A 23730-nucleotide genomic window follows, 5' to 3' on the forward strand; every position below is an offset into this window, starting at 1 on the left:
TAAGAAACATGGGGATGTTTTTACTTTAAAATACAGAGTTACCAGAAATACAGCACTTCGGGGCACTTCAGGTACATAAAAAATAGCAGAACTGATGACTGCTCTGGCATTTATCTGGGAATTATCAGTTTCTGTTCTTTTTAGGTTACTTTCTGGGTCCCACCATGATGAATTTTTTCTGCTTAAGCTGGAATCTTTCACCTGCTGGCTTACTTCACTGTGATATTAATGATGCTAATATCTTCATAGGGTTTGTCAGTTTTGGGATTGACTTTTACATTTGAGATTCTCTGAACAACTTCCATTCCTTTAGTCACCCGTCCAAACACGCTGTGCTTGTTGTCTAACCATGGCTATTTGAGGGCACAAAAGGAGAAAGAAAAAGGGTATTAAAATAGACAGTAGAGAGGGACTGGCCTAGAATAAGTGAACAAGTATATATTTTATGTTAACTGTGAAACTTAACACCATGTACATATTGCGATGCAAGTAAATACTAACGTGTGACTAATATATACTCATCTATTTAAACTCATATTTTCAATCATTTTCTTAAACTTTTCCAGAGGCATATGGAATACAGAGTAGCATTTCATATTTTATTTTAAAGTGTATTCAGAAATTTCACAGAAATGCTGTTTTGGCCTATTTGATGTTATTTTCAAAGCCAACTTGTTAGTGCACTAGAATACTACTTAATTCTATGTCATATTCATACAGTATGTCCAGTTACAAATCTGAATATATGCACTGATTTAACTTAAGTTTTAAAATTATGGTAGATAGGAGCTTTAAAAAAAAAAGACATGATTTTGAAATAAGTGTTACAGGAATTAACTTCTCTGTTACCTTTAAGGATTTGGGTTTTATATATGTTCCATCGAATTTAAACCAGTGTATCAACATAAAATACCCTAGCAAAACACAGTTATAAACATGTCTGATTTACCAAGAATTTGATGTCACCCTTACTCTAATTAAAGGCAAAACCTCTTGATCACAAGTGACAAAGATACTTTCTAATTTCTCTAAGGAGTGCTTAAGTGAAGCCTGTACAGAATACATTTTTGTTGTGTTCAGCATTTGCTAGTAAGATGGCTATTTTGACATTACTAGTGTGTACCTTTTTCCATCAAAACAAAATTTACTATGTAGTTATAATTTCAGGCCTTAAATCAAGCTTTTAATGTACTTACAGTTGGCACTACTGTTATAAAAAACTGGGAGCCATTGGTATTTGGTCCTGCATTAGCCATGCTGAGTGTGTATGGCCTGTCATGTCGTAAAGTTGAATGAAACTCATCTTCAAATTCTCCTCCCCAAATACTTTCACCTCCCATTCCTGTACCAGTTGGGTCACCAGTCTGAATCATGAAACCCTATATAGAAATTAGATGTTATTACATCATCACATAGAATAAGCAAAAATGTTTTATGTCAGGTGACATTTTTCAAACTTCCTTCAAATGTTTCAACAAAATTTTGCAGGTGATGTGATGGTTGGAGGCAGTCTTGGGTATAGTGATAATAAAATTATATAATTTTCAATTCTTGGAGAAGATGTGGGGTCAGAACTGCTACCATGGACTTCCAGAGGGGACTTTGTTTAGGAAACTGGGTGAGAGAGAGTCCCTTGGGAGACAGTTCTGAAGGGCAAAGGAGTAGTACAGGAAAGACTGACTCTTGTTCAAAAGTTTAAGAAGGAATTCATAAAATCACAGGAACATTCTGTTCCCATGTGCCAGAGGATGAGCCTGTGGGGAAGAAGACCACCCTGGCTTAACAGAGAACTTTGGCTGGAACTCAGGGGGGGAAAAGAGGAGAGTTTGGAAGAAAGGGTAGGCACCTCAGGTGGACTACAAAGATGTCATTAGGCTAGACAGGGAGAAAAATCAGAAGAGCCAAAGCCCGAGTAGAACTTGATGGCTACTGCTGTAAAAGACAATGAGAAATGTTTGCAGAAATACATTAGCTACAAAAGAAGAGCTAAGGGGAATGTCCATCCTTTATTGGATGTGAGAGGAAACACAGTGATGGATGAAGAAAAGGTTACAGTACTTCAGGCCTCTGCCTCAGTCTTTAGGAGTAGGACCAGGTGTTCTCTGGGTATTCAGTCCCCTGAGCTAAAGACAGAGAACAGAATAAAGCCCCCATAATTCAACATGGTCAGTGACATACTGCACCATCTGGACACACACGTCTATGGATCCAGATGGGATCCATCCAAGGGTACCAAGGGAGCTGGCAGAAGTACTCACCCAGCCACCTTCCATCATCTATCAGTACTCTTGGCTGACTGGGGACAGTTGGCTGGAGACTACGATATGTGACAGCTGCCTACAAGGGTGTGGACAAGGATTTATGGAACTGCATGCCTGTCAGTCTGACCTCAGTGCTGGGGAAAGTTATGCAGCAGATCATCCTGAGTGTCATTGTATGACACGTACAGGACAACAAGGCATATGGGCCCAGCCAACAAGGGTTTATGAAGGATGATAGCTGCTTGACAAGGTGGCCCACTCAGTGGATGAGGGAAAAGCTGCAGATGTTGTTTACATGGACTTCTGTAAAACCTTCCACACCATTTCCCACTGCATTTCCCTGGAGAAACTGGCTGCTCATGGCTTCAATGGGTACCATCTTTGTTGAGTAAAAATACTGGCTTTATGGCCATGACCAGAGATTTCTGGTGAACAGAGTTAAAACCAGCTGGCAGCTATCACAAGTGGTGTTCTCCAGGGACCAGTGCTGCAGCCAGTTTTCTTTAATCTTTATCAGTATAATATCCCTTGTATGAGGGGAGGGAGGGCAGCCTCAGTAAGCTTAGCAGGACTGTTGATCTGCCCAAGGGTAGGAAGACTCCACAGAGTGATCTGGACAGAATGGATTGATGGGCCAAAGCCAACTTTATGAGGTTCAACAAGGCCAAGTGCTGGGTGCTGCCCCTGGGTCACAACACCCCCAGGCACCACTACAGGCTCGTGGGAGAGTGGCCATAAGGCTACCCAGCAGAGAAGAACCTGGAGGTGTTGGTTGACAAGACAGATGAATATGAGACAGCAGTGTGCCCAGGTAGCCAAGAAGGCCAACAGCATCCTGGCCTGTATCAGAAACAGGCCAGCAGGAGAAGGGAAGGGAAGTGATTGTTCCCCCTGTACTCAGCACTAGTGAGACCACACTTCAAATACTGAGTGTTTTAGGGCACTCACTACAAGAATAATACTGATGTGCTGGGGTGCATCCAAAGAAGAGCAAAGAAACTGGTGAAGGGTATAGGAAACAAGTCCCATGGGGAGGGAACTGGGGTTGTTTAGTATGGAGAAAATGCAGCTGAGGGGACCCCTTACTGTTCTCTACAAGTACCTGAAAGGAGGAATGAGATGAGAGGATGTGATGAGAGAAAAGAGCCTGAAGTTGCACCAGGGGAGGTTTAGCTTTAGCTTGGATATTAGGAAAAATATCTTCACTGAAAGGGTTGTCAAGCACTGGCTCTGACTGCCCAGGGAAGTGCCCAGCCACCATCCGTGGAGGTGTTCATAAGATATGCAGATGTGGTGCCAAGGGACAAAGTTTAGTGGTGGACTTGGTACTGACTGGCTAAAGACTGGACTCAATAATCTTAATGGTCTTTTCCAGCAAAAACGATTCTATTCTATGACAAAATCTGAGAGTTAAAATGTTGTGGATAAGGGGCAATGCATCCAGGGCTTCTTTAACTGATAATCAAGTACTTGTGAATAAACAAGTTTACTCACTGCTCCTGCAAGTGAAGGGCAGAAACCTGACTATCTGTACCTTCTGCAAACACTTAGGCTGTATCTTGCCCTTGGTGCAGTACAAGAAAGAAGTATTACAAAAATGCCTTCTGATGTGAAACAATGTCTTAATACAGGAAGGACTGGTGATTTGATTTGGTGAGATGCTGGAACAGGTTTCCCATGGAAGTTATGGATGCCCCCTCCCTGGAAGTGTTCAAGGCCAGGCTGGGTGTGGCCTCGAGCCACTTGATCTAGTGGGAGGCTTCCCTGCCTATGCAGGGGGGCTGGAACTTGGATAATCTTTAGGTCCCTTCCAACCCAAGCCATTCTCTGATTCTCTCGATTTTCAAATTCCTTCCAGTTGCAGAACAACAATTAAACAACTTCAGTAAGTAATCAAGCTGTCTAGAACCTCAGAGGTGTTTGGACTTTATGGGGAAGCCTTTCCAGAAATCCTTCATGCAAAAAGGAAGTGAAATGGTTAAAAGAGAGGACTAACTACAGAGGTACATTACATAAACAAAAAATTAACTTTTTACAAGATACCTTGATGATACGGTGAAATATGTGTCCATTGTAATAACCATTTCTGCTGTGCACACAGAAGTTTTCCACTGTTTTGGGGCACCTAAAATTATGTAACAGAAAATACAAGTTAAAATAAATATTTGTGTGGTGGAAAGGCCATAAAGACTTAAACTGAGTCTAAGATCCTGTTGTACTGAGCAGTGCTTAAGCACAGTGGAGAAAGGGCTTTCACCAAGTAAGGACAGAAACCAAATCCTCAGTTCCTCAAAACCTACAGCAGGAAGAAAAATCTTGAGTATGAAGTTGGACAACTACATAGGAAGGCAAGATCAATGTTGGTAATGCGGGGATGTTTTTATTGCTGAGCCTAGTTCAAGGCAACACCAATTAGATGTTCCTTCCCCAGGTTTCTACTTACATATTGTTAGTTCACAAAAGAAAGCATGCTTCACAAGCAGAAAGCTGTTCACTCTTTTACCTCTATAATTCTATTAAGTTATGTATGCTTCAGTTGTCCAGTCTTGCATACAAGTAGTAAAATCTAAAAAGACAATGTTGTAATACTATAAAACTTGCAGTCAGCAAAGTCAGTTATCCTCTGAAACTAGACAAACAGTTTGGTGAAGAGCGAAAAGGTTAAGTATTATTCTTGCCAGAATAAAAAGGGGAAAAAGCCAAGCAACCCATTCATCTCTGTAACTTGTTTTTTTTCACTTCTAAGAGATTTGCTACCAGAATGAAAATTCTTCGTGATAGCTCTTCCACTAGTTTCATAAAATGTATTAGTAGGAAAAGTAGATCAATATTGGCAGGTTTATGGAGTCACACATATTTTCCAAGCAAATCAGAAAAAAACAAAGTTGAGTCTGTAGCTGTGACAAGAAACATTTGCTTGGGCTTAGTGATGTGCTGAGGCATCCCATGAAACAGAGTGCCAACAGCATAACTAATGGAATAACTAATAGCCCCAGTTCCTGCTGAGCAGTACATAGTCCTGCACAACTTTAATCCATGAGCATATGGCCAAATATTTAAAGGGCACACAAAGCCACATCCTATCTGCTCTTCTTTCATTTTTTAAACACATTAATCTTAAAAGAGATTTTAAATTCAAAGTTTAGTTGTGAGGAAATGCTACAACAAGAAAGGACAAATCTAACACTAACCAGGCCTGGTCATACTCTATTTTAATTTAAAATTGTATGCAGAATATTGCAGTGTAGCACCTAGCAACACTATGAATGCAAATATAGTGACGCACTGACAAGAGAACTGAAAAAAAAGTAAGAAATTACGTAGCTTGGCCTGTCACTCACTGGCAAGAGCTGTACCATTACTGCATTACTGCAACCTGTGTGCTACAATTCTGAATTCAAGAATCTGGGACCTGATGCAAGGAGAAATAAAATATATATATAATATTTACATTTACTGTTTCATAACAAACTCTTTGCTTATATTAGCATCACAAAGTAGAGATGCTGACACAATAGCTATAGCAATTGTCATGCATTAAAGTCTTACATGTCTGGTTTTGGATATACACAGTTCTAATAAATGCTGGCATAAATTTCTTGTTGCTGTTGAAGGAGTTACAATAAGATAAAATGGTACAATGGATACATTTGGAAGTTGCAAGCTGTACTAGTCCTCTGGCTGACACACACCCTTCTGCCATCATCATTCTTTTCCAAGACAGGATCAATCAGCAGTGCCTTAATTTGTAGCCTACACAGAAGAGCACCATGACCTAACTACATCTGTTGTTTAGAAAAAGAACAAAAGAAAGTATTAAATCCCCCAAGCCAGAAAATAAATAAAAGAAAAAATAATTTAAAAAAATCCAAACCTATGTCCCCAACTGTTATTTAGACCTAATTTTACCCTAGTCTGCTTTGTGTTTTTCAAGAGTCACGTTCCTAGCTGTATGTATTAAGAAACTGTCAGGAAACTGACAGTAAAACAGGGAAGAACAGAACTATTCCTAACTTGAAATGCGAGTCTTAGATATTATTGTCAAACACCAAAGAAGGAAGAAAAAACCAAAATAACCGAAAAACTACCAAGTACATACTCAACAGGAAAAAGCTTGATATGAATATCTCCCATGCTTGTGTGGATGATGGCACTGTCTGAAACTCTTTTGGGACCTTCTGCCTGAGTGGCTGCCATGACCTCTTCTTTAGAAGGTTTCTCATTAAATACATCTCTGTCAGAATCTGCACTCTTCGTATCTTCTGGTTCACGTTTAGTAAACTGAAGAACAAAAGAACAGAAGATTAACAGGCTTTTGGTTTCTTTCCCTTATCTTCCATGCTGATCAGCACCCAAGACATAAATGTGATTATCACATTTATGTGATCAACCTACTAAACTAGAGGACTAACTAGAGGAAAAACTCCTAGTCTACTGCTGTGTTTCAGCATTGTATGTTACCAGCATTTCCACAGTCACAAATCCCAGTACAACTACATGTAAATCCAAGTAACTTATATATAAATCTTTTATCTTTAAGCTTCCTCCCTTTCTCAACAAAAAGCCCACTGTTCACAGCTTCTCTTTAAAAAAGGAGTGGATACTATCAATGTGTTGTGCTATATTCAGACAAAACTGGCAGGTTTTATCACAAAACTTTTAGTTTCAATACAAAGTCAAACTAAGTCACTTATTCCAATACTGAACTAATAAGATACTACAATTAAATAGCAAATTTAATTCAAAACAGAAGAAATTTCAGAATCATACTTTTATAGTACTTACAGGAAAACAGAGTAAAGTATGCAAACATCCACTTATCTGAGTGATACATTCACCCATCACATGACAATCATTAATTTTTCTTCATCCATATAGTGATGTTTTAACAGCAATTAATGTTTCCAGATTTTTTCTAATCTTTCCTCTTCACCTGTCAAATCGTTCAGACTAGTATATACTGTTATATATGTTACACTAACCACACAAAGCTTTAGAAATTATACTATCTTGCTCCAACAGAAAACATGATCAAATTCAAGGACAAGGCGCAGGCAGAGTGATCTGTAATCTCTGTGGTAATCACATCCCAGATCAACTATTAACTACTCTGGAACTGCTTGTCTGGTTTATTCACTGCATTTCACCTAGGATCTGAAATGTTAACAGTAATATGACTCCCATCCTAGTTGTCTATAATGTACTTGATCCTACTAAGCCCTCTTGCTGCTCTAAAGCTAATTATTTTTATTAATTATTTTATACAGGTAATGACTGTTTCTTCATCGGTGTAAGATCTGGTGAGGTCTTTTAAATGTTCTTAAAAATTTATGTTTTTGAACTCAAACAACAACATATACCCTTCTCAGAGAACTATAACTTATACAGCAAAAAAAAATCCAAGTTCATAACCTGCTTGAGCAATAATGAAAAAATTAAAGACTACAAATCTGTTTCTAGTCAATTTGTAGCTAGTTCAAGCAAAAAATTCTAGAATATACTGGCAACATAGAGGGATTGGAATAGTTGTGTTTGCAAATACACAAGACAAAAAGCACTGGAAAAGTGCAAGGACAAAAAAAATAAGGCAGAGGAAACATTAATACAAGAATGGAGTTATTCAAACAGAAACTGCACATACCATGTAAAATCTGTTTTTTTTAAAAGCCGTGCAAATTACAGTTGGATCTGCCTGGATATTCTGGAGAACAGGATTTTCAGATGCCTTCATCTCTATAGTGATTGCAGCACGATGTTTCTTTGCTACTCCTTGGAACAAAGCTAGTTGCATCACTCTGATGTTCTCTTGTTTTCCCAAGATACGAACACATCTGAAGTACAAGATGTAAAAAGCTGTAAGTACTGTGAGCTGCTCACAGTCAAATTATGTCTTCTTAATGACTACAAGACTCAAACCAAAATTCCAAAACTGTCTCAAAATAATTAACTTTTTTTAAGCTTCTCTTATTCAAACTTCCAACATAACTTACTAATTAGCCTCCTTACGAGATAAATTCATGACCACATTTACTTTACTTTAATCCAGTACTCAGTAATGGATTATGTATTTTTAATGATGAATATGCTTGCCATATTTTCTCCTCATTTAATTAGTCTTTAAACTGCAATGACTCACTACTAACCATGGGAGTATCTAATTAAAGGACCCCAAATAACAACAACAAAAAAAGCCAAACATGAGAGACCCTCACAGTCATACCAAGTTTTAAATATACTACAAATGTGACTGAATGTAGACTTTGAAACAAATCTATCACCTCAATATGTGTCACAGGAACTTACCTGTTAGTCTCCACATTTATGACCTTAATGCCCAACATTGTTCCATAGAGAACGAAGTGTCCAGTCTCATCAAAAATTATATTTATTAATCTTACTGCGTCCACTTTCTCCAGCTCACGCTCAACTGCCATACGTCTGCCAAATTCCATGTCTGGTAGTTGCTGTCTCATCTGCTGAAGTTCTGTAAACATCTACAAGAAAAAAAAAAAAATTGTATTAACTACTTTTTACTTTGGATACACTGGTCCACGTGCATACAAAATACAGAATACAAGTGAGACTACTCAAATCAAACTCAACTGAAGCATTAAAATAGATATAATACACTTAAAATAGATAAAATACACTTTCTATTTTAGTTACCCAGTAGGCATACTGTAGTACTAGGCCTAAGCCTAGTACTTCAGAAAGGAAAGGGTGTAGCTGTCTGACAAAGTTCTTAGGAAATGACAAATTTAATTACTTTGGTATTATTTGAAAAGGGTGTTTTCCATTACTGCTTTCTTGTAATAAAGAAATCCATTACTATGAAAACACAGATGAACATCAACAACTCAGCTTCATTGCATAACTAACATAAATCAGTAAGAATTAATTCTGGGGTAAAGCAAATAAAAAAGCAAGGAAGATAAATCAGAAAACCTTTTTTGCAAGAAAAATAGATCAATGGAGCTCCACCTAAGGAACAGATGGTAACTTATGTGAATGTGATCATAAATAAATTCAAGTAAGTAGAGAAAAGGTCTGTAAAAAAGAGAAGCAAGACCAAACTCACACTCAGAGATTCATCAAAGACTCTCATGAGCTTCCCCGTCAGAAAACGGAAAATTCTGACTTTTCTGTCAGACCCAAGAGTGGCCATTTTCTTGCCATCAGGTGAGAAACTTATGCTGGATGGGTAAGCCTTGCATTTAGCAAATTCATATAGATCAGTATCTGTTTTATACTCCCAGGTCACATTCTTGGGAAATTTATATTCATGAGGAGTACCAGTCCAGTACTCGATCATCCCAGACTTGTCAGAAGACACAACTACTTTGTAGACAGGGTTCAGCCGTATCTGAGTAAGGGAGGATGTATGGAGTTTATCAAAGACATGAAGTGGCTGGTTATTTCCTCTTCCATCATATATGAATATTTTTCCTGTGCTCTTCTCAGATGTTGCAACAGAAGATATGGCATCTCCAGGGCAATATACCCACTCACACTGGCCAGGGTAGTAGCTGCAAGAAAAAGTGGAAGGAGTGGTGTTATTTAGATAGGAATCAAGTTATGAGATCAACTTGAAACCAACAGAAACTACATCCTCAATAAATACTAGAAAACATTACATTTTAAAAGGCATTTCAGTACAACGTTTTAATCACAGCTATATACTGGTCTCTTCTTTATTAAAGGTAACTTAGGTAAAATCCAATTATCTCTGAAAAAAATGTATGTGGAGGAGGAGGGTCTTGATTACAAGGGCTGAAAAAAATTCAGTTAAAGAAGGGAACACAGGATAAGAAAATCCTATATGTAGCATTCATAGGGTACCCCTAAGGTAAAATGGGTTTTAGCAGGGCCTGTAGTGACAGGACAAGGGTTAATGGTTGTGAACTAAAAGACATAGATTTAGACTAGATATAGGGAATAAATTTTTTATTATGAAGATGGTGAAGCACTGGCCTAGGTTGCTCAGACAGGCAGTGGAAGACACCCAAGGTCAGGCTGGACAGAGTGCTCAACAACCTGATCCAGTTGAAATGTCCCTGCTCACTGCAGGGGAGTTGGACTTTTAAATTAAAAGCTCCTTCCAACCTGAACCTTTAATATGATTCTGTGAAAGGCACAGACATAACTCCACTCATGTACTATGAGTTTACTCATAATTACTCAGCTTCACCCCATTGAGGAAAAAACACAACTCACAAAACCCCAAATTTTTATCTTATCTCTTAGCAAAATGATAATAATCCCAAGCAAACATTTTCATGAACTAAGGAACTTACCCAAGTTTCAGCATGTTGATCATATCAAAGTTGACTACATCAAACACCTTCATTGCTTTGTCATCACCAACTGAACAGAATAATGCCCCTTCTGAACTAACAGCAATACTCTCAATAACACCTATTAAAAAAGTTAACATAGTACTAAGACAGAGGAAAAGGGGTATCCTTCATTTCAATATCCCACAGGAAAAAGATAGAGAGGTTTAATCCTGCTTCTCAGCTGTTACATTGCCATGTTGACTTTAAAAAAAATACCTGGCTACTAAAAAACCAAACCAACAACAACAACAAAATTGAAAAAAAACCCCACCACAATTTGTATCCTATCATCCCATCACTGCTTACAATCAGATATGTAATACTTACCACAAAAATAAAAGATTGCAAATTTTTTTTTTTGCAAAAATTGCAAATATTTTTACTCTAATTGTTAAGATGAGAAAAATTGAGAACAACATAATTGTTTTTACCATGTCATAATGTGCTCTTCAGCTTGTATATCTCAAAGAGAAAAAGCATCAAGCACCACAACTCTACAGAATACACTGCTGTGCACACACATAATACTAAAAATTACTCTGCAATTTAGCCTGCAAGTTTTGCTCAACACTTATTTTTGCTTGGTGGGCTTTGTTTTCACATTTAGCTTTGTATACAATGAGAAGCTGATAAGATAAAAAGCCCACCATAACATTTTTTTTCCTTATTCTAAAAAGAAACAGTACCTTTACTACCTATTATTACGTATTTTTCTTATTGTAACAATATACATATCAAATTGTTTCTTTCCATCAGACATTTAACAATTTTTAATAGCCACGAGAACCTAGTTTTCTGTCCAGTCTATTTAATGCTTAGCATAGTATAGAGTTCCTCTGTGTACTTCCTACCCTAAAAAATTGGGTTAAATTTTTGAATTCTCAATCACATTTCAGCATACATCACTACAGTGATGCAGAATTTACTCTACAGATGCAGTAATTCCAGATAAAAATAACCTTTTTTTTTTCCCATACTGCAGGGGACAAAAAAACCCAAACCAAAAAAAACCCCAAACTGAACAAAACAAAGATAATAGATGATGGTAACTTAAATTTTTCTTAAACTTCTACAGATTTTATGAATGCTGTTATGTACCTTGTTTGATAATTTTTAAATAGACAGATTCTTCATGTCCTAGACATTCTCCCCACAGGCAGGTGAAAGGATGTAAGGGATCATTAAAAGAGGAGTCCCAAATATTTTATTTTCACCTTATCCCTCCTGCAGTTTGCAATAAAAATTGTAGGACAGGGGAATGAAGGAAGACAGGTATCATTTAATCCCTGAGTACAGTAAATCCATCCCAGAACCATTCTCATCTTTGTTTACACTTCCTCTTCAAACAACTAAGAGCAAGGGAGAGGATAAAAGAGAAATCTTTTAGAGAAGAAAAAGTTGCTTCTCACCCAGGTGACTCCGGAAGTGTTTAACAAATTCAATCCCTTCTTCTATTTTTTTCCAGAATTTTACATGTCCATCATGACTGGCTGTTATGATAAAATCTGTTCTACAATTACAAAACAAAAGAAACACATATTTGTATATTATGCTGTTTCACACCATTTTGGGGCAGTGGTTTATACTATAATAAACACTGTGTGGAGAATGACCTTTAAATGACCTTTAAAGGGATCAGACCCAGCCAGCATGGGTTTAGAAAGGGAAGGTCCTGCCTAACCAACCTGATCTCCTTTTATGATCAGGTGACCCATCTGGTGGATGAGGGGAAGGCTGTGGATGTGGTCTACCTGGACTTCAGCAAAGCCTTCGACACCATCTCCCACAGCATTCTCCTGAAAAAGCTGTCAGCCCGCAGCTTGGACAGGAGCACCCTGTGCTGGGTTAAAAACTGGCTGGAAGGCCGGGCCCAGAGAGTGATGGTGAATGGGGCTGCATCCAGTTGGCGGCCGGTCACCAGTGGTGTCCCCCAGGGATCAGTGCTGGGCCCAGTACTGTTTAATATCTTTATTGATGATTTAGATGAAGGGATTGAGTCCATCATCAGCAAATTCGCAGACGACACCAAGCTGGGAGGAAGTGTGAACCAGCCAGAAGGCAGGAGGGCTCTGCAGAGGGATCTGGACAGACTGGAGAGTTGGGCTGATTCCAACGGGATGAGGTTCAACAAGGCCAAGTGCTGGGTCCTGCACTTTGGCCACAACAACCCCATGGGGAGCTCCAGGCTGGGCACAGAGTGGTTGGAGAGCAGCCAGGCAGAAAGGGACCTGGGAGTCTGGATTGACAGGAAGCTGAACATGAGCCAGCAGTGTGCCCAGGTAGCCAAGAAGGCCAATGGCATCCTGGCCTGGATCAGGAACAGCATGGCCAGCAGGTCCAAGGAAGTGATTCTGCCCCTGTACTCAGCGCTGGTGAGGCCACACCTCGAGTCCTGTGTCCAGTTCTGGGCCCCTCAGTTCAGGAAGGATATCGAGGTCCTGGAACAGGTCCAAAGGAGGGCAACCAGGCTGGTGAAGGGACTCGAGCACAGATCCTATGAGGAGAGGCTGAGGGAGCTGGGGCTGTTCAGGCTGAAGAAGAGGAGGCTCAGGGGAGACCTCATCACTCTCTACAACTCCCTGAAAGGAGGTTGGAGCCAGGTGGGGGTTGGTCTCTTTTCCCAGACGACTTTCAACAAGACAAGAGGGCACAGTCTTAAGTTGTGCCGGGGGAGGTTTAGGCTGGATATCAGAAAGAATTTTTTTACGGAGAGGGTGATCAGACATTGGAATGGACTGCCCGGTGAGGTGGTGGATTCTCCATCCCTGGAGACATTTAAAAAGAGACTGGATGTGGCACTCAGTGCCATGGTCTAGCAACCGCACCGGTGGGTCAAGGGTTGGACTTGATGATCTCTGAGGTCCCTTCCAACCCAGCTAATTCTATGATTCTAAATGAATGACTGGCAATGTGTCTGATCTGACAATGAGATATAGTGAGAAAAAAAGACACTTACTTAGTACATGCCACATGTGTAATGACATCTCTATGCATGTAACTGCGTTCATACATCGAAGCACACGGTAGATTTTCAAGATAAACGCGTTCAAATTCAAGAACTAAACAGAGGAAAAAGAAAAACCGGTATGTTTTTTCATACATTTAGCTTCTGTTCTCCTTTACTTGCTCTTAAGTAGCTTACACTGACTCATTTTTGTCGAGAATATGCTAACATTTTGTGCAAACATAATAAAAGGCATTTCCACTGTGGCTTTGTACTTAACAGTTTCTTCACGGATTGAAGCCACTCAAACTCTGCTTTACACCATTCAAATGCCCCCTTGCAAACCCACTATCACCTTGGCTGTCTGAATGTATACCCAGAAAGAATTCAAGACATCAACATTTAAGCTACTGCCAGAAAACAGAAGGTCGTCTGCACCTCATTTGCTCCCAAAACCAAACTTATCTATGGTGTTGATAAGAGGCTGAAGGTGCCACGCAGGTCTTTTGGTTGAATTCCAAATGGATTAGCACCTTCCTAACTCATTGTTCGACTCGCTCACCTAAAATAACACGATTTTCTACTTTCGCCTCTGATTGTTACACCCTAACTGTACTAGCCCCTCTGCCACTTGAGTGAGGAGGTCGTGCTGCACACCATGAAGCTCACTGCGCTATCATGACACGGATACCCAGAGAGGTGCGAGATGCCGGACACGTACATACCACGCGTCAAAACACATCCCAGAGGCAGTGCCCCCGGGGGCAGGTGTAGCCACGGCGCAGGCAGCTGGGATCCAGCAATTCCTTCCCTGAGGGAGCCGGAACACGCTGCTCCACCACTACCACCCGCACCCCCGAGGTCCCTCTGCAACCCCCCCATTTTAAATGTGAGACACCGCATCAGGGCCTTCCTCCCGTCCTCCCCCATCCCGGGCTGGTCCCACCCCGGGCTGCTCCAGAGCCGGCCCGGGCCAGCTCGGCGGACGCTTCCCGAGCACCTCCCCAGAGAAGGGGCAGTAAGGAAAGGCTCCCGTTACCTCTCCTCTTTTTCGCCTGCGCGGCCTCTCCCGGGAGCGGCCCGACCCAGCGCTCCTCGTCGTCGTCGTCACCTTCCGCCGCTGCCTCCTCGCTGCCTCCCGCCACCTCTGGCACCTTTCGCTTACGATCCGACTCAGACGACGCCATTCTGAACAACGTCACTTTTGATCGACGTTTCCCGCCCTCGGCGCTTAGAGATGACGCGGCGGGGCGCAGCCAGTGATCGCGGAGCGCGCGCAATGGCGGCGGCGGGCAGCGCGGGGGGAAGCGGAGCCGCTGCGGTAATGGGCGGGAAGGGGCGGCCGCCGGTCACAGGGAACTCGGGGGCTCGGCGACCGAGTGGGGCGGTCGTAGTCCTTCGTGGGTGGGCTGTGAACGGCTGGAAGTGGCCTTGCCTGCCCCTGGGGCTTCGCCTGCCCCTGGGGCCTCGAAACCGGCTGTGTCAGGCCCAGGGTCTGGGGGGTGACGTTCTTCCCCTTGTTTTCCTGTCTCTGCTGTAGTTCTAGTGGCTACGTCAGGGAGGGTGGAAGCCCCCTAACCTCTTTTGTGAGATTATTTGTATACAGCTTTTAGTCTTCTCCTTCCTGAAGTGCACTCCGTGTTTTCAGTTTTGTATTCTGGGTTTTGTTTTTGAGGTTTAGTTGTTTTGGGGTTTATGGGTTTTTTTTATTGGATTTTTTTTGTAGATTTTTCTTTTTAATTCGTACCAGTTTTGTCAGCGCTACTGTTACTGCCCTGTGTCGTCTTGGGTTTCTTCCTGTAGCTGGGCATTTTGTGTTTGTTGACATGAAACATTTCCCATAAAGCTTGCCTATTTGCTTGATTATCATAGAGCCTGAAGTGCAGGCTCATCTACATATGTATTTTGGACTTAATTATGTAGTTGTAAAATGAGGTAAGAAAGAATAACATGTTTAACTATTTTTTTATATTTTCTTCAGGCCCTCTTAGCTCTGCTGCTGAACCTTTTTTGCCATGCTGGAAGCTGTTTAGGCTTTTTTGTTTGCTCACTTGTTTCCTTGATGCTCTGGTCTAAGAAAAAAAAAAAAACAAACATCCCCAGTCTTTTTAGTATGCTTATTAGACTTCTGTAGGGGACTTTGCTGGAGGCATTTCTGAAGTCTTAGTCATGTATGTGAACTATTTTTCTCGGATTTTGAAGACATTTCTAGACTCTTAATCAGATAATTATTTTCCTTTGCAAAAACTGTGGTCACTTGATCCTTGAGATCATGGTAATCCGGGTTGTTTAGTGTTCTGTCTAAGCTTACTACATATTGCCAACAAGGCTTAGTGGAAGTATTGCCACCACTCAGTTGTCTGTGATGGTGGCATTGAGACATTCTGATGCTTTTCCTATCCACTTTGCTATGACATACATGAGCTTTGGAGGTAGGAGTTGGAGATGTCACTCCTGTTGTTCAGGTTTTGGACATAGTTTTCTTTGATATTGCATCTTTACTCTGAAAATGACCATAAGACTGAGTTAGGAATTTGTGCTTCAATAAGAAGGTGGAGATGTTTATTTGTTCTTTAGATATTTATATTTTTTAATGTCTTTTTGATCTCCCAAGTATTTGGTGGTCTTGGTTATCCATTCAAGTATTTCTAAAGGCTTCCTGCATCTTCTACCTGAAGGAAATTCCTGTTGGTTGTTTTACCTTAAAAAAAAATTTCCCCTTGAGTGTCATTTTTTACTCTTTCCCCCTTAATTGCTGTTGATAGATCTAACTAGCATTAAATTTACGAACTTGTATGTTCTCTGATATAACAGTTTCTCCAACTTTTTAATTTAACTTGGGTTTGTTTTTCTCTTGGCTGTCCTGGTGCCCACTGTGCCTGGTTGCATGCATATATTTCATGCTCTTTGTTAGATTATTAGATAAACAAAAGTAGAAACACCTAAGCTTAAAAACTTGGCAGTTAAAAGGAAAGAAAAGCATGGCTTGTATCTGTGATGTTATCTTATTTCTATATTAAAGCCAGAAAATAAAAAGTGGCAGTGCAGATAATAATAAAAAAAAAACCCCTTGGAAACCTGTGGACTTGTGATTAACTTTCAAAACAAAGCAGCCTGTACTGTCTTAAAATTTTAATATATTAATACAGTTTAGCTGATTTTACTGAATGGTTGGGTGCTGTCTAGAAATATAGGTGAGTTAGTTGAAAACTTTGGATTTGGAGGCTCTGAATAGAGCAAGCATGATACAGTAGCTTGGTAATAGTTATTGTAGAACTACATGATAATGATTCTTTTTTCTTGTTAATAGACTGAATGTTTGACAGAAAACTCACCTTGTCCTGTAGATGCCCATGAAGAACTCTTGGGTGAATGTGAGCGTATCTGGAAACAGATGGAAGAGGTATGCAAATCACAAGTGATGGACAGCAAGATTTGTTGTGAACTTTCCTTAGTGTTTGTCTGTTCATCTCTCCATCCTTCACTGCATGTTTTCCTCACTCCCTCAAATGAAACCACAGCAAGGCAAGAAAAAAGAAAGGTGGGGGTGGGGGGAGGAGGGAAGGAAAGTTCTGCAGAAGAGCCAAAGGTGGAAGTGTTTGCAGGGGTCAAGTATACCTTGCAATGTCAAACTTAATTTACAGTGTGCTGATGACAGCACACTAACTATTTAGTTAAATGGAATGGGGATGTATTTTAAGACTAGGGAAAAATGAACAGTTTCCTTGTGTTTCTGTAGTAGCCAGCACATTGAGACTTGATCCTTCTTTCTTTAGCTTCCTATAAGATAGAATTCAACTGCTGCTCACAAGTTCTTTGGATTTGAAAGGAGAGAGTGTGCATGGGAAGAAAATGGCTTAGGACGGTGATGCTCACATACACCCATGCAAACTGACAGTTACATCTTCAATAATAAAATCTTTTCAGTAGGTGGTCCAGTATGTCAATAAGGTATTTAGAGAGAGTTACTCTTGGTTACAGAAATCCCAGGAAAGAAATTTAATACTCTTGAGGGAATGCTATGCATCTTGTAAGGTTCTGCTGAGTCTGTTGAAAAGTTGGGTATTAATTGCTTCACTCAATTTTGTGTGGTATTTATATACTATTTGTTTGTGTTCAGAGTTATAGATACAAAGGATTAAAAGCTGGAATAAAAACTAAGGACAAAGCATAGACAGCCAACTGCAATAATTTTGCGGAACTGAATTTAAAAAGACTGATGTGATTTTACTTGTTATTACATGTAAACTTATTTTAATACTGAAAAAGTGACACAGAATCCTGTGTTGAGGTTTCTGAAGTACTGTAGTAAGTTATCAACTGCTTCAGAGGATGTGAGCTTCCTTTGTTATTTTCAGATTAGAAGGGAAGTTAGACTGTTTATTATTTCAAATTTGAAAATCTTTATCTTGTGTCATTGTGTGCTCATTCCCAGCATCCCCAAAGCAATAAGGGAAGTTACAATGTGTGTTAATTTTGGAAGCTGATAGAAACAGTAGGATCTTTATTTCTTCATGATTGTTGAATCTGGGGTGCATGCATGTTTCAGCAAAAAGTCTGAATAACAGTCATTGAATTATCTCCTATGTTATGTGCTTTACGATATAATGGTTCAATGATTGTGTCAGCATTAGTAGTTTTTATTGTAGAAATCCTATATAAGTGTTCCAAAACACTTAAGAGCAAGGTTTCAGAAGTAGTGCTTATTAATTATACTGCTCAGCAGAAGTCAGTGTACTGCCTCGTCACGAAGAATTGCTGGCAGCTATAAGACAGAAAGTTGAGCAGGTGTCTCCTGCTGAAGCCTTGCATGTCTGTGGTTGCCTGAATTTCAGACCTGATACACATCCCATTGCAGTCCCGTGAGCTGGTGTAGTGTACTTATAAAAACCAAGCCATTTCTGAAGTGTACAGCATACTCCCCTCCCTAACTGAGTTAAAATTAAAAGTATATATTATGTGATTGCTTTATTTGTAGAGCCAGAATAGTAGCAGTAAATGTGTTGCCTTCCCAACAGTGACTCTCTCTTCCCAGTTTCTCATGTTCATTTGTTCAGTGTCTTTAAATTTTTCCCTCATAACTTGCCTTTTTTCTAAAATCATACATCTTTTGTTAGGTGCTACTTTTCAGTTAACTGAATTTCTACTTTTTTACTGTGGTATGATTTAAAAACATTAATTTGCTACTCTGGGTCAGGCAGGCTATGAGGGATGTGGTAGGAGTCACATTTTTTCCTATATTAAACAACTTTCTGTTGGAATTGTTAAGCATCATGGTTTACTCTTACAAAAGTAAACACTCTTTTCTGTTTGCTTTTTCCCAAGTGTCAGAGCAAGCTAGCACTTTTAAGACCAGAAAAAGCATTAAAATCAGATGACAAGGTAAGACAGTATTTTTTCTTTATGCACTACAGAATACCTGGTTTTCATTAGAGATGTGGTGTGTTTCCAAAAGAACTTTCTTTACTTATTCTATAAAGCTGACTATTTTACTAACTTTGAAGTTAGTAAACTGTCTTCTAGAGTATGTGTCTAGCAAATACTGGAAAGTTGTACCTATGTATAGCAAAAAACTTATGTGCAGTTCTACCACACAACTGATAAATGAGTAAAGCAGTAAAATGGAGGGGGGTGTAACTTCAGTGCCACTTCATTTATTTCCTCTTTGTTGTATATGTAATCTATTATACTGTATGTGGATCCCTTTATTGTGGAGCTTTGTACTTGCAAATTATTGTTGTTTCCCGTTTGTGGGTATCATTAGGGAATGGATGTGCTTGAATTAGAAATTAACTGAGTGGTGCTGAGTACAGGAACATACAAAAATGCAATACTGGCTCACTGGCTGTTTTTAAATTCCCAGTAGGAACCTTTAAGATAAAATTTATATGAGGACCCCAAATTTGTGAAGTAAAACCAGTTAAATATTAGGATGGTTGTGTTAAAGATACAGGTCCCATAAGCTCTCCATCTTGAGTTCAGGAAGAGTATTCAGATGGTTAATTCAATACACTTGACTAAACAATTAAAAAAAAAAAGCACTTTTCAGTCATGCATCTTGTTGAATGCATCCAGATGTTTAATTACTATGTAATTAATAACATCAGTCTCTTGCTAAGAATAAACTATGTTCTAAACTGTTAGAGTATGTAAATTAAAATGCATAATGCATATTCAAATGCATAAAAAGCAATATTTTTCTCCTTTTAGCACCCTGGATAAAGTGCTAGAAGTAGAAATAAATTCTGTATAATTTTAATTGGGCATAGTCTGAGGTTTAACCCTTTATGTTTGGCTTCCCTTGGGAGTTTCAGCGCCTTACAGTCTTTCTTGCTTCTACCTAAGTTTGGTCTGTGATGTACTGGTTTACTTTTTGAACAGCATGTTTTGTTAGGAATGTATATAGGGTGTGTGAGAGAGAGAATTTATGTACTTATTTGCTGTATATATCTCTCCATTGAAATCAGAGTCCTTAATTTAATGCTGCTTAATGGCAGTATCCAGTTCTTCTCCAGTTACTAGAATACCCAGAATGCTTCATACATTCTTTCTAATGAAATTAAAAGGAATAAAGAATGAGCTGATGATACTGCCAAGAGTAGTGTTCTGTTATGAAACAGGTGACACTGAAACACCTGATGTAGAAAATAAGAAATGTTTTTATGGTGATTATTTCAGGGGTTTTTTTTAATTTTAATTTTTATATGTCTTTATACTTGAATTTTTAAATTTATTTTGAAAGGTTATCATTTAAAGATGCACTGTATAAAGGTATTTTGCATAGTGAAAAGCTAAGCCTAAGTTGTCTGTTCTTGATTTTTTTATCTTCAACTAAGCTAGAAAAATAGGCTATGAGTTATCAGGTAAATTGTTGATGTAAAGCTACATGCAGTCAGTGGTGCTTTATATGGAATGCTTGACCGTGTCAGCAGTACCTTTTGTATCTAAACGTGTGATCCATTTTTTATGAGATGCCTTTGAAATGTATTTATCTGTAATTTACAATGTGTTTGAAGAAAACTTCTCGGTTTCAGGAAGTGGAATAGTAATAATGAATATATTATTTCTCCAGAACAAGGTGAGGTATTAAGATAAGTACATTTTCTAAAATCTTTGATTGTTAGGTTTGAGGTTTTTTGGTGAACTTATCTGAACTGGTATCCTGTGTTTCCACTTATTACAGTGAGCTAGACTACTGGTTTTCAGGTATTTTTCATTGAGTTCACAGATGTGGTTTTGACAGGAGATTTGATTACTGTGATTTTGGATGCCAGTCTTTTGTTTAGTCATTAGACATACCAGGTACAGTGCATTTAATCTAAAATTTGTATCAGCCGTTCACCTAAGGAGGACTGAGGGTGTTAAGTATTGTCATGACCTCCAGTGGCTTATCTGCAGTTGTCATTGTCTGATATTACAGAAGAAATTAGGAGAAAATAATCCAACCCTGATACAAATTCTAATGTTACCTCAGACTGTAACACCTGATTACTTCTGAATTCCTCCTTTTGGAAGAAGAAAAAAAATTTTTCTTGGTCCCTGCAAGTGGGTTGCTAAATCTTTTGAAGGAGTTATGTGGTCTATTACAGACACTCTTGTTTTCTGCTGTATAAACTTCATTGAATTTCTATCCTGTACTGTCTCATTTTCCTCCAGTGTAATTCAACACACTTGATGCTTCTTTTCTTGTTATACAGGTGTCCAGGTTAATGATGAATGCCAGAGCTCTAGCAGCAGAACATAATGAATGGCAACACAGAAGTCCTGAAAGTAAGTAACTGCTTCGATGTGAGGTATAATCAAACTTCTGCAAAGTCTCTTTCATAGAGGCATCTCAAACAGTATGTGCAGATTGAATATAAGCTAACTATGTTTTAATACAAAATCTACTTAAAAATCAAATGCTTTCCACAGCAGAATGTATGTTTCCTTTCTATATTCTTTTTGCACTTCAGTTCTATGTGAACTTAGAATTCTGAGTCAATACTACTATAACTTCATCTTACTCCTAACAAATAAATGCATGACTCGTATCAGCATCATTAGTCAGTCAAATGAAAAAATAACTGTTAGCAGATCTTCTAACAAAATAACAAACATTCATTACACTGTTAACTCTCCTTCAGGTTTCTCCAGTGATTTTCTTCATCTTTCATTTGCATTTCCTTTTTAGAACAGGACTACTCTGGCAAAGAATTTTAAGGAGCTGATGTATTTTTTTAATTTGTAGATATTGCTTATAAACTATCAATAATTTACCCAGGCCTATTTTTAACGATACCACTTTAATTTTTTAATTATTTTTTTATTAATACATCATAATTGTGTTGTATTTTGATATACTAGCTGCAACTCGAAAGAGAAGTGTTAGCAGTAAGTCCATTACACTATAATAAAATATCTGGCTTCGATATAACAGATGTGGGAGATTTCAGGTCAGAAAAAAATGGTGAAAGACATGGGGATTTTAACAACATGGGGATCCACATCATTTATTGGCTCTGGGAAGCACAAACCATTGGGACAAGGGGTAGTTCTTTTATTTGCCAGGCATTACCAGTCAAAAGGTATGAATTCCTCCATTCTTCAAAATGTTTTTTGTACATAAGCATCAATGCTGACTGGCTTCACTCTCTTGCAAGGCCAATGTTGCCAGACACTGAAAATAAAACCCTTTAGAATCTATGTGTGACTGAAATAATCTGTTTTCAAGTGTCCCATTTGGAGACTTAAAAACCAGTTCATGTAGTACTATCACTACTCTGGTAGCACTCACTATTATGTCTCCTGCCTAGGAACCTTTAGCACTGTTCAATCTGATTTTTAAATGGTTATGTTGACTCATCTGAATGTATTTGTACCAGAAGGGGCTTGCTGTTTTTATTTTTAATAAATGATAGGAATGCGTTTTAGACAGCAAATATTTCCAGTATTTTGTCATTTGGCCAAATTGGAATAATTTTCAAACTACCAATAAATTAATTTTTCCAACTTTGTTCAAAGTTCATTTGCTTGCTGCATATAATGACCAAATAATAGGGTCTGGGAAAAAAATATTTTTTCTTATAAATAAATATTGTTACTTTGTTAGAATAAATTCATATTTTGTGTGCTTTTAAGCCTTTCTCTGAAGTGTGGTCAGCCTCAGTTGCCTTCTTAGGCGTATGTAAACCAAAAGTATGACATGGAATGAATTTGGGAAGTGCTGTTTTCTTGACTGGTGCTGCTGAATAAGCTGTGGCTTAAAGCAAATGGATTGAAAGCACCTGAAGCTTTTATCTGGGTAGAATACCTTGAGATGTTATGTTTCCTTTCTAAAATATGTGAACATTTCAAACTCTAAGGTATTTACTTAAAAATATCTTGACCTATTTTTATTGACTTGCTGACTTGCTTTGCTTAGCCATTCTTACTTATTCCCACATGATAAGATTTATTATTAGGAATCTTTTTTTTTTTTTTCTAGACAAATGGCATATGCATACATAATGCAAATAACATTTTGCAGTCAGGTCTTTGCCTTTTTGACTACCTTTCTGAGGGAAGAAAATAGAAGCTGCTGCATTATAGTGCTTGTATGAAAATAGTCTACTGTGCTTACAGCTTCCATGTCCCTCCTTGCTCCTTACTACCTACTGTTTGTTTTGTAGGGGGAATTGCTTACTTGAAAACAGTCTGAATTTTTCTAAGTAGAAATAGCAGAAATACTAATTTTACACGATTTACTAATAGAGAATGAATGTCAGACTGTCTTGTTAGTTTAGTTTCTGCTTTTAGTAACAGCCAGGTCATTTCTTGTAAATAAGGGCCTGTCAGCATTTCACTTTTAAACCTTATTTTCAGAGGTTATAACTTGGCAGTTCTACATTTCTTTGGGCACAATATTGGCAAATAGGCTTGAATCCACAATGCACATTTTATTTTTGCAAAGCTTTTACTTTAGTCTCCTGTTCTTTCTTAATTTCTGGTACTATTTATGTGGCTCTGAAGCTGCTAAATCAGCTGACTTAAAACTTTTTAACAAGAATTTGGCTTATAAAAATAGAATTTAACTTTTACCTTTGCAAAATAAGGAAGTGGAAGCAACCATATAAAACAGTTGTGGTCTGCATAATTTCTGTTTTTCTTTGCAAAATACTAGTATTCTGCCAAATTCCTCATGTTTTAATAGGAGTTTCTGTATAAACAC

The 23730-nt window shown here is 38.6% G+C and overlaps 2 protein-coding genes across 5 annotated transcripts in view; one reads left to right on the forward strand and one right to left on the reverse strand.

Moving 5' to 3' along the window:
- PPWD1 (peptidylprolyl isomerase domain and WD repeat containing 1) lies at positions 1 to 14762 on the reverse strand. Its single transcript, XM_071731714.1, has 11 exons — positions 14581 to 14762; positions 13554 to 13656; positions 12007 to 12107; positions 10556 to 10676; positions 9340 to 9787; positions 8565 to 8755; positions 7903 to 8092; positions 6361 to 6542; positions 4305 to 4386; positions 1197 to 1379; positions 1 to 353 (listed from the first exon to the last, which is right to left on the reverse strand). Exons 1-11 carry the CDS (start codon positions 14726 to 14728, stop codon positions 210 to 212), a joined length of 1893 nt encoding a protein of 630 aa, XP_071587815.1. The 5' UTR covers positions 14729 to 14762; the 3' UTR covers positions 1 to 209.
- Positions 14730 to 23730, forward strand: part of CENPK (centromere protein K) — a 21192-nt gene continuing 12191 nt past the window's right edge. The window contains exons 1-4 of one of the 4 annotated variants that reach the window (XM_071731730.1): positions 14730 to 14861; positions 16863 to 16944; positions 18867 to 18923; positions 21239 to 21311. In XM_071731730.1, the coding sequence (XP_071587831.1) occupies positions 14779 to 14861; positions 16863 to 16944; positions 18867 to 18923; positions 21239 to 21311 (295 nt within the window). In that variant the 5' untranslated portion in view covers positions 14730 to 14778. Of the gene's footprint in view, positions 14863 to 16862; positions 16945 to 18866; positions 18924 to 21238; positions 21312 to 23730 lie in introns of all 4 variants that reach the window. The other 3 variants (XM_071731727.1, XM_071731728.1, XM_071731729.1) reach the window with 3 other exon arrangements.

The sequence above is a fragment of the Heliangelus exortis genome, chromosome Z (assembly GCF_036169615.1).
Source record: "Heliangelus exortis chromosome Z, bHelExo1.hap1, whole genome shotgun sequence".
Lineage (NCBI taxonomy): Eukaryota > Metazoa > Chordata > Aves > Apodiformes > Trochilidae > Heliangelus > Heliangelus exortis.

Bases quoted from the DNA above. Each gene is read 5' to 3' on its own strand.
- PPWD1 (XM_071731714.1), bottom strand. From the start codon at position 14,728: ATGGCGTCGTCTGAGTCGGATCGTAAGCGAAAGGTGCCAGAGGTGGCG. The intron at 12,108-13,553 runs GTAAGTGTCTTT...TTGTAATTGTAG, and splicing joins ACACATGTGGCATGTACTAA to AACAGATTTTATCATAACAG. The intron at 1,380-4,304 runs GTATCTTGTAAA...ATTTCTATATAG, and splicing joins TATTTCACCGTATCATCAAG to GGTTTCATGATTCAGACTGG.